We start from the raw sequence: 18,387 nt of genomic DNA on the forward strand, positions 1-18,387 counted from the left end.
TATGTATATATATATACATATATGTATATATGTATACATATATGTATATATGTATACATATATATATATATGTATATATACACATATACATACACATATATAGATCTATTGTTCCTGATAAGTTAAGATGCATGCATGGTCTTTCTTTCATTCTCTGGACTGGATACTTACAACATACCATTCATGTTGGAGTCTAGCTAACTGTAAATTGATACTTTACTCAATTGGCATTTGGAGGCATAGTCTCTTGAATAATTTTGTAGAGAGACTAAAGAGGATGAGAAAGAATTTATTTCTTTCAGCAAAAGGGGTTGCAATTTGCTGTTTTTTAGTTCGCTGTTTTCTAATGCGAATTTTACTATGTTTTATGTCTTTCACAATGATTGATTTTACAGCTTGATGTGTATGGTAGCGTTATCTATGCCAGAAAAAGAAATTTTTTTCTTCACTTTCCAAACATATTCTTGCTGTGTAACAATTTGCAATTCTGCATCATTTTATTTAATGTAGATGGATGAAAGAAAATGAAAACTTAAATAATGTGTTTGGAGGAGTTGGAATGGAGTCACTGTTCTTATTTTTCTCATTCATGAAATGTTATTGTTATATACAAAAGTGTTATCAATCTAGATCCTTACTATTACATAATCACAAATGAAGATATATTGCAGTATTGCATTACGGTTACGATTGAGATTTGAAGCGATGACCTCCCTAGCTACTATAAATTAGCTTAGCTAACCAATAGATCAAGACTAACCGGCTTTTAGCTGTTTTAGGTCGAAGCAGACAACTGGTCATATTAATCTGGTCGTGTTCTCTTCTTATGAAAGAGGCAACTCAGATTAGCATCTTGCATTGCTCTTGCCTTCGCTCAACACAGAGTGGCAATATACACACCAAGAATGCAACTCTCTTAAATGGAACTCTGAGTATATTGTGTGAAAGAGGTCTCGTGTTCAATTGCTGCTATAATAGTTGTGAGTCATGTTAAACTTAGACTTGTGTGTGTGAGCAACAGCATGTGACATTTTTTTTTTATCAATCAAATAACTTAAATGTAACGACGAGTCTATCTGAGAAGACTGAATAGAACCGGATAGACCGAATAGTACCTGATATTTTATTTTTAATCAAATAAAGTTTAATTACATATACTTATACATAAATATAACCACGTGTCAATCGTAGAGAGCGGTTTAAATGAATAACTACCAGAAACGGTGCGTTTCGTGGTTAGGGATGGCAATGGGTAGGGTAGGGTACGGGGATCAAAATACCGTACCCATACCCTTTTACATTTCTCATCCCCGTATCTGTCCTCGTACCCGTAATTAGATAATGGGGATTCCTCGTACCCGTACCCTTTGGGGATTACATTTCCATACCCGTATCTATACCCGTTAACAATTATGTAAAAAATTAATTTAAAAAAAAAGAAATACAATTATATAAAAGTATGAAATTAAAATCAAATATCAAAATAAATAAGTTTCATTCCAATAAAAATAAATACAAGTATTGGTTAAAACAGAATAATATCGGTAAATTTCATTAAGAGAATAACAATATATAATAAAAAGGAAGGTCCATTAAATGTTTATTAAGATAATCATAAATTTTTTTACATAAATATTTATTTATAAATTATATATAAATATATATAATAATAAATTATATAATTATATATAATAATATTTTCATCCTTAATGAGTGGGATAGAGACGAATATCAAAATACCATACCCACCCTGTAACCGATTTAAGAATCCGAATACTGGAGATCTTCATCCCCGTTACTCGTATATCTTTCCCAAGTTGAATACCCGTGGGTACCCTACCCGCTGAGATTATTGCCATCCCTATTCGTGGTTGATCTGTCAAGAGGTCAAACCATTCCCTCAAAGCCCAGCTCAATCATTTCTCTTCCATCTCTGTCCACTTTCTTCACCGGAAAAACTCCGAAGCTTCACAAAAAACCAGAAACCCTAGATATCCCAATCCGAATTCGCATGCACAACCAAATGGTGAAGAAGCGAGTCCCGGAATGGCTCAACAGCTCCCTCTGGTCTTCCCCTCCCTCTGCTCCTCCCGCCGACGACGATCGAGCTCAACGCTACACCTCCAAGCCCTCCACCCCCACCACCACCACTACCTCCGCGTCCGTCGTCGAGCCTCCGCTTCCTGTCCCGCCTCCCTCCTCCGCCAGAGAGCAGCCTCCGCCGGAGCCTCAGCCTGTCGATTCAGTCTCCGATCACGACGACAGGGGTGCCGCCGTTCCTTCCCCCGAGGACTTCTCTCGTCAGTCGCAGCTCTTGGCTGAGGTTAGGGTTTAAATTCAATCTTGCTCTGTGTATTTCACTATCTTCACATGTGTTTGTATGTAATTGGGGGTGGTTGCGTTGTGTTTGTAGCTATCAAAGAAGATTATAAATGTTCGTGAGTTGCGGAAAATTGCGGTACAGGGTATACCTGATGGTGCTGGGATTCGGTCCACGGTGTGGAAGGTGCTTGTTATAAGTTTTTCGCTTTGATTTCGGTTTTGTGTGTAGTTGCTAAGAAGAATTCGAGGGAAAGGACGGGGAGATGAGTGTGTTTTCAATCTTATGTAATGATGATTGAGGACCCTGAAGTTACTAAAGTAAATTAGTTAGCATGATGGTGGAAATATGTGCAATTTTGACTTTGCATGTTGCGGTAGTAGGACTTGGTTTATTTAGAGGTGGATGGTTTGTGCTTGCAGCTATTACTAGGATATTTACCACCGGATCGGGCGCTTTGGCCATCTGAGGTAGCAAAAAAGAGGTCACAGTATAAGCATTTCAAAGACGAGCTCTTGATGAATCCCGTAAGTAATGTTATTGTCGCCCCTTTGTTATATTTATCTAATGCGATTTGAAGATCATAATCTGTGGAGATGATTAGTAGTAGATATATTCATATGAATGAAAAGTGTGGTCGTCATGCTCGTACAGCTAAGATTGGTTAGCAGAGTGGAGTAGGAAGGAATAGGTGTTCTGAATTTTATCCTGAAAACTGCAAATGTTCCCGTCTTTCTTGCTTAGTAATATCTTTAACTACCCTTGTACTGTTTTGTATTGCATGGTTCATGATAGTCAAGTTAAGCTCTTGGGATTTCAAAGTGGAATAGAAATGTTGACATATAAATAGTTGATTCTTTTGTTCTGTATTCAAAATTCTGCAAAATATGCGTTTCTGAATGTTACTTTGGCTAGTCAGTCAGAGATCACACGGAAGTTAGAGGATAACGGCACAAGTTGTGATAGTGAAGAATCAAAAAGCAAGGGCTTGTTATCAAGATCACATATAGCTCATGGTGAGCATCCATTGAGTCTTGGGAAGTCCAGCATTTGGAATCAGTTTTTCCAGGTATTAAGTGAACTTACTTGACGATCAATTTAATGCTCGTTCTTAATACTTGGTAAATTTTTTCTTAAGTGGGACCAAGCATTTGTCACAAAAGTAAATTGGGTAGACAGGTAGACTGCAAATGTCTTTCTGCACTGCTTTGCTTTGCTAATTCTTTCTTTGACACTTGAGTTGATCAGTAATCAAGGTTCTCATTATCCTTGTTCATCACTATTTTTAGGGGAAGTAATGATTGTAGGATTACCTTATTTTATTTTATCTTTTCATGAGAACCTAATTTTAAAGGTTATACAACATCAGTAACTGCCTTTCTGCTACAACTGTGCATGAGTTGCTAAATAGATGAAAGAGTATCTCAACTTACATAACAAAGTTAATTCCTGGACTACTATTATACATATCTTCTCCTGATATTGCATAATCATCTCTTTCATTAACAAATCTTCCCAGTTACACGATCATACTCATAAAAAACAATGTGAGGCACTTTTTTCCAATATGCAGGTTCTGCAGCATATCTATGACCACCAGTAAACATCATATATTAGAAATCACGATCTAACTTCTCATAAAAGAAGACATTACAACAATGACAACTAAAATGGGGTAGAATGATGAAGGCCCATGTTATTGCCGTAAGCATTTTGCAAATCACGTGACATTATATGTAATGTGTAGTCTTTGGTCCTGTTGTATTGCTATGGAATGGTGGTAGCAGTTTGTGGTGTTAAATCTTTTTTTTTCCTGAAGTATTGACTCCAACTTTGGATCATGTAGGACACGGAGATTATAGAACAGATTGACCGAGATGTAAAGCGCACTCATCCAGACATGCACTTTTTCTCAGGGGACTCTCAATTTGCTAAATCTAATCAGGTCTGCACTTGTTGCTTTATTCGATGTATGGTAGAGTTGCATACAAGCCATTATATTTCCTATGAAAAGAAAAGAACACTGCATGGCATTATACTGAATTGGAATTGAATTTCAGGATGCTTTGAAGAACATCCTGGTTGTATTTGCAAAGCTAAATCCCGGCATAAGATATGTTCAAGGGATGAATGAACTTTTGGCACCACTGTACTATGTCTTCAAAAATGATCCTGATGAGGAATATGCGGTAAGGTCGCCATACATTCGTAATAAATTTTGTAATAAACCAATATTTCACCCACTAGCTAGTACCTATCTATAGACGTGATTTTTGTCTTTGCACTGTAGCATATTCTTATATTCGTTTATCTGAACATGAGGACATAGGTAGTTGGTAGTAGAAGGGAATTGATAATGACATTTTGGTCAACATCTCCCTAGTGGCCTCTTGGTACTTTACCACTGTGCTTGAATTTCATGTTCTTTTGGCGAATATCTCCCTAGGATCGTGCCTTTTGAGTTTTGATTACAAGAAAGGCTTATGATATTTTGCATAAAGAAGGGATTATGTCGGCTCAAAATCACATGTGCCTTTATCCGACTCACCTGAAAGATTTAATTGAAAGCAACTTGTCATAGAAAAGTTATAAAGTATTCTTTGTTGCCTATAGTTTCTCTGTAACCGTAGAAAGTGTCAGGATTGATGTAAATGTTGACAATGTATAGGAACTTATGTCAATCCAAGAGAAAACAGGGATATTATTGGGCATGTCTTGAAGATCAGTTAATTGTTATCGTTACTTTTTTAATAGCTTTTTCCACTGTCATGTTTTCCAGTTATTCTTTATGGTTAGTATTGCTCATTGTTTCCTAATGTCAAGTTATGTAGGCCGCAGCTGAAGCAGACACATTCTTTTGTTTTGTTGAATTATTGAGTGGCTTCCGCGATCATTTCTGTCAGCAACTTGACAATAGTGTTGTGGGTATCCGTTCCACGATAACAAGATTGTCACAACTTTTGAAGGAACATGATGAAGAGCTATGGCGTCATCTTGAGATCACAACCAAAGTAAACATCTTTCTGTTTTCCAGTATCAGTTTATTTTTTCAGCAAATTGGTCCTGTTTAAAGTCATTACTCTATGTGTAGTGGAAGCATAATGTGGGTGCATAACCCACGATACCAAGATCAAAACCTGCTAGGATACCTTGTAGAATTCTGCACTTTCTGCATGCATTCTTCTCTGTAGGAGGTGGTAAAAGCCAAAAGCTACAATACCAATTTGGTATAGAAATGTCAAATGAAAGACCCTTCTGGTTTGCAACATTAGGCAATTTACCAGGGTACTCCCTACCACTTTCATCAAGGATGATGAAAATTTGTGAAGGACCTGAAGGATTAACCTTGCAAACCACGGAGGTTTAAACCACTGGGTAGTATTATGTTCCACCCAAATTACAGGGACCATAAGTAACTATTGGCGTACTAACCTCTTTCTGACAGAAGTTGCAATTGTGGTTTGGAATAAGACTGCTGCTACAAACCAGTATAAAGAGATATATGATTAGCATAGAGTGAGGAAACCTACACAATAGGAAACAGATAGTCAACAGGTTATCTGACGATCTTTTCAACCATCTGAGTTTTGACCTTATTGCCCTGTCACCGTAAATCAATGTAGTTCTCCAGTAAGATTGCATTTTTAGGCTTACGTAGCTCATGATCAGACCATTGTAAGACTTTTTGCTTCCTGATAATATTTTCAACTGATTTTTACAATTTTAATTTTATCAATAAGAAAAGTTGAGGCAATTGATCCTGGGTTCTATTTTCTTTTCAAGTGGCTGATTAAGTTTTCTATTTTTCTTTTATTTTATTTTTATTGTTTTATTTGCTACTTCTGGATCTTCATCAATTTAAATTTGGTAACGTCAGAAAGTCGGATTCTCTTTGTGGTGAAAGTGGTTGATTTATTTCTTTCTTATACATTAATTGAACTTTTCATCCAATTTTTACTTGATGAAAAGAATCTGTGGAGTTGGGTGAGTACTGGATACAAGATCGTACATTCCCAACACTATCCATGCGGTGTCGTCAAAGCACAGCACTGGTATCTGTGCACATGCCTGGGTGGAATATCTGAACTGCTGGTATTAAGCCATGCATTTTCTGTCATGGATACAATTAAGATCCGGCATAGCCGACATATGTGCCTGATAATGGCAACTTAGTATATCTAGATGTTAGCTAAGCATTCTTGATTTGCCATTTGGTTTTAGGAAGGATGTTCTTTAACATTCTAGATTTGTATAGAAGATAGGCCACTGACTATCTATTATAAATGCCTGACTGTCTCCTGATTTAAAATGACAGGTCAACCCCCAATTTTATGCGTTTCGGTGGATCACTCTCCTCTTGACCCAGGAGTTCAATTTTGCAGACAGCCTTCACATTTGGGACACACTTCTAAGTGATTCTGAAGGTCCTCAGGTAGTATATTGATCTTCAGACCTTATGCCCTTTTTTTATTTCCTAGTCTTTTTTTAATCTTCAAAGATAGAAAAGAGAATTTGTCATTACCAAACACCAAATGTTGACAAGAGATCCAACTACAACTCACTTCTTCCCAACTAAACCCAACAGATTAACTTAAAAGGAGTAAATGGAGATGAGCTAGAGAATGTAAAGATATGGGAAAAATGACGGAAAGAAAGAAAAAAAAAAAAAAAAAAAACAAAATGATAAAAGCTGACAACCTAAAAGCTAGATCTAACTCCTAAAATGGCTCTAGTTCTTCAAGCATTGCGGTTCTTCAAGCATTGAGGCATTGAGGGAAAGACTCTTAGTAAATGAAATGAGGTCAGAAATCATCCTGATTACATCTGAGTCAGCTTCAAGGTCTTTCCCTCCTGCATTCGCATGCTTGGGGATACCACCATCAGCTTAAGTTGTAATCTTTTACCGGTCCTTTTGACCTGTAGAGACTTTTTTCGAATTTCATAGAAATTGAAGTCATCTAACAACAATGTTTCCATGAACTTTTGATAATATTGAAATTTAGTTAGGCATTTTGATATGGTTAGGGAAAAGATGATTGCTTATGGTAACAAAGAAAATGTTGCTGCCTATGGCTATAAGTTATAAGAAGAAATTCTGTTGCCTACAGTCGGGAACCAAGTAATGGGCCAGTGACATTGCTCCAATGCTCCATGCTTTTGTAATTTTTTATTTTTGTTATTTACTGATCTGCTTTTGGACTAATCATTTCAGGAAACCCTTCTCCGAGTATGTTGTGCCATGCTGATTCTTGTTCGGAGGCGCTTATTAGCTGGCGATTTCACCTCTAATCTTAAACTACTACAGCACTATCCTCCTACAAACATCAGCCATCTGCTCTATGTTGCGAACAAGTTGCGTGTACAATCGTCAGGCTAGTCTACAATTTTACTGTATCCTCCCATTTTCCTTTTAAAACTTGACCCATCATTTTGTGATTCAAAATTTTCGGTGTCTGTAAATTACTTGATGTACATGTTATTAGAAGAAAAACCAATGCAGGAAATTAGTTGTCTCGGTGGGATTGCTCATCTTTCGGGGTTTCATTTTCCCACTGATTCTAGAATGATATTGTATTGGAAAAAAAAAAAAAAAAAAAAAGTTAGGTTTACTGAAGTGGTTGCAGTCATTTTATCAGTTAAAAACCTGGTTTTATTATCATGCATTCATACATGATCAGTAGAAAATCAAAGTTCAAACTATCCCCATCTATTATTTTTCTTTTAGGCCAACGATTAAAAGTTTGTTGGATCCTTTACACTCAAATAAAAACGAATCTGGAACATGACTGGCGGCCGATATAGTAGGTGCTAGACTGAGATGTGCAATGTGACGAGAAAGAGAAAAACTTCTTACCCATAGGTGCCAGTTTAGAGTTAAACAATAACAATGAATCTTTATAGTCCTGTAACATGTCGATGCTCTTTCAGAGGCGCAATGGTTTCACGGATGCTCTTTCAGAGGTGAAATGGTGTCACGGTTGCACCAGCGGCTGGTGCTGAACGTTCACGATTCTGTGGTGTTTTTGAGGTCCATGAGGTGGCCTAAGGGATTGTATTCACTGATCAAAAACATGACAGATAATAACTACATGAAGCTGTTTATACTTTATAGGGACTTGGTGAAGCAACATAGTTCTTCATCCAACGAGCACCTCAAACAGTAAAACTCAGATTTGTTCTCTTAGGAGTCAGCAAGATTTTGGATCCACAGGCTCGAAGTCCTGAAGCTCTGATAAAATTGTGGGTTTCTCTAGTAAGACTCGTGCTTCCTGGTCTCTGTTCTCTTTTAGGAAAAGCTCCGATAAGATTGAGGTTAACTCTGAAGAACAGTTGAGATAAAAAGGCTTCTTACAAGTTAGAACCAAATAAATTAGGTTGCTCAGTTACATTGTGTCTACTGCCTAGTATATAGTAATACATAGTATAGATAGTAATATTAGATGATCGATTTGCTGTCTAAATATACTTGCCTGTAATAGTTATATACTAGATAATTTTACTTGATTTTGTGTTCTTTATCATAGTAGACAGTAGGATGCAGAGCTGAAAGTTTGGCAAGTTATCAATTGTTTGTTGAAGCAATTCCACTGGACTTGTAATTCTGTTAGATAATAAAACGTAATGAAATCAAGTTCCACAATACATGTAATTTTGCTTTACTATAATTTGAAGTCCAATACAACCCCAAAGTGTTATATGAGTGATCTACATGTTATCTCATGTCTTATGCGAGAGTTTTCAACTGTACGTTGAGGTTAGTAATTAAAGGGACTGAATCTGATATGAATTTAAGATCAATTTTGCACCAGATCGATCTCAACGTACTATTCAAGTAAAAAGAGTCCTCAAGTTGTAAAATTAGTCGATGTAATTGTAAACACACCATAGCTTTTTACCCTTATATTATACAAGTTTAAAGGCCTTGAATTTCTGTTCTGAAGATTCTATATTTTCTGCTTCACTGGACTTCCATTTTCCGTTGATCTACCTCTGTCATTATCATGGATTAGTTTACTTCTTTATTAAAAACTAGGCACTGTTTTAGTCTTATTCATTTTCACTGGTCTAAACCTTGCTCACTAAGGAGTGGAGTTCATCATCATGGGGAACATAGGTACCCAATGTTCTTTTCCCCCTTTGGTGAGATTCTAGAAGATTCATGGCCTGAAACTTCTCATAAGGGTCAAGGCATTGGGGCTCATCGGTCCCTTAACTACCAGAACATTCTTGACCAAAATGTTCAAGTTTCAACTTCAACTAAACAAACAAAATAAACTGGACAAAGGGAATTCAAATAATCCTAGTGTACCATATTTTTGTCAATCACAACAATCTTAATTGGATGAAAACTTAGTTTAAGCATTTAGTACTTTAGCATCATACTTGAAGCACCCTTAACAGAAATTATGTGCTTGCTAAAGGTGATTCGTCTTCTCAAAGCTGAGATCATGACAGTCGTTGATTCTAATTAAAAACAGAGTCAAGATTCTGTAGACTAAGCATAACTCCCATGCAAGTTATGGCCAAAAAAGAAAAAGAACTGCCATGAGTCCATGACAAGTTATTTACACTGTGGGAGATGGATGTACTTGAGACTTGAGGAACCAGTCTTTGACATCTGCTCTTTTCTTTCCTATAAATACTCTGGCTTCATGAGCTTTGCTTCATCCACAGCAAGCAGCATTGTTCCCTCTGAGCTTACATTCCAAAATCAATGTGAGCTTTTCATTACATTCTTTTAGCTCTTTTAGTTATCTTCTTGCCTAATGAGATGGTAGTGTTGTGTCATTGCTTTTTCTTCCAGAGCTGTTGCTATGCTCTGCATTCCCTTTGCTGTTACTAGGTGAAAGTTACTAATTTTTATTTTTGGTTTGAAACAGCAATTGTCATTATCAACTAGTCACGATGGTCAAGACAGTGTCCTTGTATGGATTTCCCACCGTGGAAACTTCAGAAGCAGTGACAAAATTTCTGGAGGAGTATACTGGAGAAGGAACTGTTCTCTCTGTGAATGTTCTTCCTCCAAAAGATGGCGCATCAAGATCATCTGCCATAGTTGAATTCACAACTGCAGAATGCGCTAGAAAAAATACTTGCATCAGCCGATGATCGAAGCCTGTGGTACGGAGAGTCTTATCTGAAAGCTCGAGAATGGAAGAGATCAACAGTCTTGGAGGAACTTGTGACACTTCACTTTGGATGCAAGATATCTGAGGAGAAGTTTTCGGTGCTTTGGACAAAATCAGATGTTTCGGTGACATTTGGGATGGCACTGAACAATGTGCACTTGACTTTCTCCAACGATGGTGTAGAATACAAGCTTGAGCTCCCAACTGACAGTATTTGCATGATTGATCTGCATTGTCCATGTGATCAGCTTATAAAGTTTCTTCTCATGCAGGTTTGTCAAAGTTCTTACTGCTTGAAAGTTTCTGGGGTGTGTTTAAAGCTTTAAGCTGTGATACTTTCATAGGGTTTAGCCTCATCCATGTTGCATGATAGGCAGTGAGTTTTAGCGTCGGATAATATACAGAAACATGGTTGGCAGGGTTTGTCCTAGTGAAACTTAGGTGTGATGTCATGTTTAATTTGATTACTATTTTCACCTTTTCAGTTCTAAATTTCCAATACAGTCTGAATATTTATGCAATTACCTGCTTCACATATTTGTCAAAGTGAATGCTGGTGATTGCTAGGCTATGTGTGTCACTTAGGGGAAATATCTGATATTTTCTCTTCTTTCTGTTCTTGCCAGTTACGTGGAGCCCCTCGGATTTATAAGAAAGATGCTACTTTGGCCTCTGCCGACAACTGGATTCGAGAAATTGATTTCACTCCATCATGCTGCATTGGGCAATCCTCTTCTTTATGTTTGGAGCTTCCATTGAGCTGTGCAGTTCCAGACCTTGGCAAGAGTTACATTCACTATATAGAGAATGAAGGACGGTTTGTGCTGAAGAGAGGTAACACTTTTTCCAGCAACTCAGCTCTTGTTCCTATTCTGGCTCCACCCCTTGGGATTGCCTTGCCATACAAAATCCTGTTCAAGATAAATTCATTGGTTCAGCATGGCTGTATTCCAGGGCAAGCTCTTGATGTCAATTTTTATAATCTAGTGGATCCTGCTAGCATAAGAATTGAATATATAGAGTCTGCTCTGGACAAACTGTTCAACTCCAAGGAGTGCTGCTATGAACCAGTGAGGTGGTTACATAAGCAGTACACCATGTACAAGGAATGCAAGCGGATTCCTCAGTCACCAGCTATTTCTTTAGATGAAGGCTTTGTCTATGTACACAGAGTTCTGATCACACCAACTAAAGTATACTTCTGTGGTCCAGAGGTAAATCTCTCCAACCGTGTTTTAAGAAATTATCCTGAAGATACTGACAATTTTCTTCGGGTTTCTTTCGTTGATGAGGACTTGGGGAAGATGAGCTCTGTAGATTTATGTCCGCGGACACATTGTGAGGAAGAGGAAAGAAGAACTAGAGTTTATGAAAGGATACTTTCTGTTCTAAGAGATGGAATAGTGATTGGTGAGAAGAAGTTTGAGCTTCTAGCATTTTCGGGTAGTCAGTTGCGAGAGAATTCTGCATGGATGTTTGCTTCCAGAAGGGGCCTTACTGCACAAGGAATTAGAGACTGGATGGGAGATTTTAGTCACATAAAAAATGTGTCTAAATATGGTGCCAGGCTTGGTCAGTCTTTCAGCTCATCCAGGGAGACTTTTAGTGTTGGATCGGATGAAATTGAAGTCATTCCTGATGTTGAAATTGAAAGAGACGGAACCAAATATTGCTTCTCTGATGGAATTGGAAAGATATCTGCTGACTTTGCTGAAAGAGTGGCAAGAAAATGTGGGAAAAGTTCTACTCCATCAGCCTTTCAAATCCGCTATGGTGGCTACAAAGGTGTTGTGGCAGTTGATCCAACATTGTCAAAGAAGCTGGCATTGAGAAAGAGCATGTGCAAGTTCAAATCACTGAACACAAAGTTAGATGTCATAGCATGGACCAAGTACAAGTCTTGTTTCCTGAATCGTCAACTGATTACCCTTTTGTCCACCCTTGGAGTTAGGGACCATGTTTTTAAGAAGAAGCAGAAGCAAGCAATAAAAAAGTTGGAAGGGATTCTAACTGATCCACTGAAAGCACAAGAGGCACTGGGATTGATGTTTCAAGGAGAGGCCATCAACATTTTGAAGGAAATGCTGATGTGTTACAAGCCAAATGCCGAGCCATTTCTCTCGTTGATGCTGCAGTCATTATGTGCATCAAAACTTGCCGAACTTCGGACCAAAACACGGATTTTTGTTCAAAAAGGAAGATCTCTGATGGGATGTCTGGATGAAACTGGGACATTGGAATATGGTCAGGTATTTGTGCAATGTTCTCACCATGCTATCTTCACTGGCAACAACACAACCTCAACTTCAAGCCAAGGCAATTTTACTGTTGAGGGTAAAGTAGTTGTTGCTAAAAACCCCTGTGTACACCCTGGAGATGTGCGTGTTCTTATGGCTGTGGACGTGCTGGCGCTACACCACATGGTGGATTGTGTTGTGTTCCCACAAAAAGGAAAGAGGTAACTTTCAGATTGCTTAATGCTTAGTCTTTCTTGAATATTTGATATTAATTTGTTGCCTTCACTATAGTGACTATATATACTGCAGTACTGATATATAGTCATATACTGATTGCAACTTTTCTTTTTCCACTAAATAGGCCTCATCCTGATGAATGCTCAGGCAGTGATTTAGATGGAGATGATTACTTTGTTAGCTGGGATCATGAACTGATTCCTCCTCTGCAATTTAATCCGATGAACTATACTCCAGCACCAACTGTGGAATTGGATCATGACATTACGATTGAGGTATTGTAATTTTTAGAATATCTGGTGTAGTCGATATGTATACTCAAACATGACATGCATGATTTGATAGTTGATACTTTGTTCTGCTGTGTTACTTTTCAGGAAGTTGCCGTGTCTTTTATCAACTACATTGTAAATGACAGCTTGGGCATCATTTCAAATGCACATCTTGTCACTTCAGATATTGAACCACAGAAGGCTAGGAGTGATAAAAGTGTTAAGCTCGCCAAGCTCCTCTCTAATGCTGTTGACTCTCCTAAAACTGGTGCGATAGTGAAACTGCCACCTAATCTGCGCGTAAAAGCTTACCCAGATTTCATGGAAAAGACTGACGAACCCACCTACAAGTCCAAGCGTGTGATTGGGAAGCTTTACCGACAGGTGAAAAATATTGAGATAGGGTCACATTCACACTCTTTTAACTCCTTCACCAGGGATGTGGCTAGGAGGTTTTATGATTCTGACATGGAGGTAGATGGATTTGAAGATTACATCGAAGATGCCATCAGATACAAAAGTGAGTATGACTACAAGCTGGGAAAGCTGATGGACTACTATGGTATTCCCACTGAAGCTGAAATACTGAGTGGAAACATCACCAATGTATCGAAGTTCTTCAAAAAGAGAAAGGACCTGGAGTCGATTAACTACGCTGTGAAGTCACTGAAGAAGGAAGCAAGGACATGGTTTATGGAGAAGCCAACTAGTGATGATCCATCAGATATCGGAACTGACATCAGTTTGTATGCAGCAAAAGCATCAGCATGGTACCATGTTACATATCATCATCGTTACTGGGGTTGCTACAACAACGGTATGGCAAGAGACCATTTCTTGAGTTTTCCATGGTGTGTTTTCGACATTCTCATCCAAATCAAGAGGCATCACAAAAGTAAAAGAAGTAGCCATCACAGTGACTTGCGAACCCATTTATGGATTCTTGCCTTGTGCGTCTTCATTTTAGGGGTTGCGTTTCATTATTTATTTTTTTTGGAAAGTTAGGGGTTGCTTTTCATGGTAATTGTCTACGAGATCTTGCTTGGATCTCAACTCTTCTTTAAAATGTATGGGACTGGATTCTTTGGCGCTAGTGTCTTCCACTTGCTAGGCACTGTACCACAAGTGGAAATTGTTCTTGGTAAACTCCTGAATCTCTGTAGCTTCTTCTGAGCTGCTCATTATGCATGTGTGCTTTTCATCATTATGCTGTAGAACTTGCTGATGATTGATCTGAGATGGGTACATTCAGCATCATATAGCATCATGAAGTAACGTTATGTGTCTGATCTGCTTAATAAAATGTCCATGCTCAATGTTACATGTTCTTGGCCAGATATTGGCCGTGATAAGATATAGGAATTTCGAAGGTGGAGATTTTTGGCGCATGTTGTACAGTACTATATTATTTCCTTTAATTGTTATCAGTTATATTCAATATTACAATCTTATCATGAGGTGAGAATTGCAAAAAGTCAACTTCTTCATTGGTGACATGATAATCTTCCTAGATTAGTTAGGATTCTAGCCTATTTATATATTTGTACTCACAGTTGTAGTCGAGTAGTTCATACCTGCGTGGCTGCGTAGCAAGTAGTAACTGCTCAAGTGTTTTGAAAGGTTGTGCAGAAGTCATGTTTCTATGGTCTCAAGAATTTTCTGATGAATGTAAGGTCTTTTGTATAAATTGCTAAAAAAGTTCAGACATGCTTTGTTTTTGTCAGTGACTACTGGAGTTACAGGAACTGCAGAAACTGCAGAAGCAATGGCTACAATGAACATCGGCATGGTTGCGGGGTCGGCAATCATTCTTCTTACACTAGTATGGGGATCTGTTGTTGCATTTGGCAGCTATGACATCTCGGAGTCTCCAACTTCTTCAAATTAAGGACATAATGTTAGAAATTGTTGTGGAAAGCTTATATTCATCCTTATTTTGAATAATAATCTTCTTGTTGTAAAATAAAAAGAATATATTGAGAAAGGAGAGAAACAACCAAGAGAATGAGAGAATATGTGTATATTATTGAGTAGGGAACCATCTCTTATATAGAGATGAGGTCATGATGTAAATTACAATAACAACCCTAGTTGGCTAATTACAAGAACGCCCACTAAATAATAACTATTTACAACACTCCCCCTTGGGTATTCTCTGTCATTAGCTTCTCCTAATATGTGCTTCGGTGTTGCCTCGTCAAAACCTTGCCAGGTAATAAAAACCCTATGGGACAAAAACAATTCTGGTCGAAAGAGAAAAGAGTACAACGCACAAGTAACAGTGATAGTCAGAACCCTTGATTTCGGTGAAGCGGTTTAGTCTGGATCATAAGATGTGAGTCTATGGGAGATAGATGCATAATAGTTGCTACACCAAAACCTTGCCCGGTAAACCCAGTGGGACAAACCCGTGGTCGAAGGGAAAAGATGAGCAAATGCATATATTTCAAATAAAGGCATCTTCAAGATGCACCATGAGGAAGGTGACCAATTACATGTGTGCCTCATTAAAACCTTGCCAGGTAACAAAACCCAGTGGGACAAAATAACCCTAGACGAAGGACAAAAAGAGTACACAATGGTCAAGAGTATACTTCAGGATACTCCCCCTAATATTGACTCCCCCTGAAAACTACACACTAGGTAAAACTACTACATTGATCATGCTTCTTGAATAACTTAATAGTCAGCATGATTTAAAGAGGTTTTTGTTTCATATACCTCTAAGATTATTGTATTCCCTATAGTAAAGACATAACCAGTTGGGAATAAGCCTTGTGTGGGTTTACATAACCCGTGTCAACATATTTAACAAGGCAAACATCATTCCAAGGATCATAGGCAGTTGATCCATTCCATGATGCCTATGGATAAAATGAGTCATTTTCCATCATACATTTAAAGTAACGGAAAATTGTCTTTTATGTCATTTACGGAGGCGGCATGTTGGTGCAGAGCTATATCTAGCTAACAAATTCACATCAGATGAGATGTCCGGTCAAGGCCATTTAACCAAGTACAATAATGCGCCTATTGTACTTAGATATGAGTCTTCTGGTCTTAATATCTCTTCATTATTATCTGCATGATAATACGGGTGTCTTTAGACCTTGGACAACTATAGGTGTGCTTAAATACTTTGTTTTATCCTCATCAAAGTATCTTAACATCTTCTAGATTTAATTTGATTGATGGACCAAAATTCCATCTGCACTTTGCACGACTTCAAGTCGACAAAATAATATTGGTCTCCTAAAGTCATTCATCTCAAACTCCGATTTCAGGTGTTTTGCAGTTTCCTTAATCTCTTCAAGAGTATCAGTCAAATTTATGTCATTGACATAAATTACCACAAATTACAAACCCGGAATTTGTTTCCTTAAAACACGCATGGGCATAGTCCATTTGTTCATATATCCCACCCTAAACAAATATTCACTTAGACGGTTATACCAACTCCGTCTGGATTGTTTAAACCCCTAAAGTGAACTACTCTAGCAAATGGAGAGCATGTTCTGTGGTCTAGAACTATTTGCATTGGGTAACAGAAGTCCTTCAGGAAACTTCATGTATATCTCTATATTTAGATCCCCATAGAGATAAGTTGTTACCACATTCATAGACTGCTTATTCAGTTATTTGGAAACTACCAAACTGATAAGGTAGTGGAACGTTATGACGTCCATTACGGGAAAGTACGTCTCCTCGTAATCAATCGCAGGGGGTTGAGAAAATCCTTACGCCACTAAACGAGACTTATATCACAATCTCGTTTTTCTCATTACGCTTCCTTACAAATACCCATCTAAACAATATAGGTTTAACATGGGTAGGTGTGGGAACAACAGGCCCATAATAACACTTTTCTCTTAGTTAAGGAATTTGATTTGACCTGGATTGTTTCTTTCCTTTTTAGCCAGTCGTCTCTTTGTTGAGATCTGTCAACGAAGCAAGGTTCGACATCATCGCTTATTATAAATTCGGTGGCCACTGCAAATACAAACATATCATCGATGAACTCTCACTCCGATTCAATATCTCACAAAATTTACCGAGATTTTCTATTCTCGGGAGTGGGTTTAAATGTTGGAGCGTCCCCCAACATCGTCTCTTCTAGGACAAACCCATAATCCGGATTTATCTCATGAGTTGAATTGGTTGAGATTGCGATGGCAAGAAGATTCATCTGTGCCAAGTTTACCCTCTTCTAGGGATAAAAATCGTTCGAACCTAATGGTCTACCTCGCTTCTGGGCAGGGACTATGACTGGTTAGCCGCCATGGCCGTACCTCGTCCAACTAGGACGATACGTCCTACAGGGACATTTATCCTTGCAGGTTTGCAGCAGGTATATATTATCTCGTCACTTTAACTAGAAGTAAAATTCTTCGCACTTCAATTTCACATGTGCGGTTTGGGGATCAAGATGAGACATTCTACACGTCGTTCATTAGGAACGCTCACATTCTTATCTCCCCCTAACGACAGGAAGATTGTCTCATCAAAGTGACGACCACAAATCTAGCGGTATAAAGATCTCCTGTCAAGGGCTCTAAGGAGCACATAATGGATAGGGTTCATAATCGACATATATGCCCATCCTTTGTTGAGGACCCGATTTTGTACGTTGTGGCGACACAATTGGCACGGAGACTACAAACCCAAATGCGTGTAAGTGCAAAAACATCAGGTTCACACCCAGTCACCAACTGTAACACGAAGTAAGACGGGTAGCAGTGGGCCTCAACTGGACCGACATGGCTGCATGCAAGATTGCATAGCCCGACGCAAACAATAGAAGCTTGGTGCGCATTACCAAGGTTCTATATGCGAGACCATCTTAGGTTTGAACATAGGAAACTATATGTTTTACAAAACCCAAGGGATATGCAATAATCATCGAAAACCTTCGATGTAAACTCTCCGGCATTATTAAGTCTTATAGACTTTATGGGATAATCCGAGTGGTGTACCCTCTATTTCATAGGTGAGAGTTTAGCAAAGGCATCATTTTCTTGTGGACAATAGTGTGACATCTGATCACTTAATTTGTCGATGCATCAACCAAAACCATTAATATTTAACTGGTCCGTATGGTGGTTGGATAGGTCCACATATTTTTCCTTGCATTCTGTGCATAAAGAGATAATGTATATTCTAGTCTTTGCATGTGATGGTCTAGTATTCAACTA

At 38.2% G+C, this 18,387-nt stretch overlaps 1 protein-coding gene and 1 pseudogene across 1 annotated transcript; both read left to right on the forward strand.

Moving 5' to 3' along the window:
* Nucleotides 1-1,796: 1,796 nt before the first annotated feature.
* Nucleotides 1,797-7,927, forward strand: LOC101306224 (TBC1 domain family member 13-like). The gene is made up of 9 exons (XM_004296945.1): nt 1,797-2,323; nt 2,414-2,506; nt 2,743-2,847; nt 3,240-3,389; nt 4,167-4,265; nt 4,381-4,509; nt 5,152-5,331; nt 6,636-6,752; nt 7,533-7,927. Exons 1-9 carry the CDS (start codon nt 2,012-2,014, stop codon nt 7,695-7,697), a joined length of 1,350 nt encoding a protein of 449 aa, XP_004296993.1. The 5' UTR covers nt 1,797-2,011; the 3' UTR covers nt 7,698-7,927.
* Nucleotides 7,928-10,225: 2,298 nt separating this feature from the next.
* Nucleotides 10,226-18,387, forward strand: part of LOC101295514 — a 16,078-nt pseudogene continuing 7,916 nt past the window's right edge.

Source organism: Fragaria vesca, linkage group LG4, assembly GCF_000184155.1.
Source record: "Fragaria vesca subsp. vesca linkage group LG4, FraVesHawaii_1.0, whole genome shotgun sequence".
In the NCBI taxonomy this organism is placed as follows: Eukaryota; Viridiplantae; Streptophyta; class Magnoliopsida; order Rosales; family Rosaceae; genus Fragaria; species Fragaria vesca.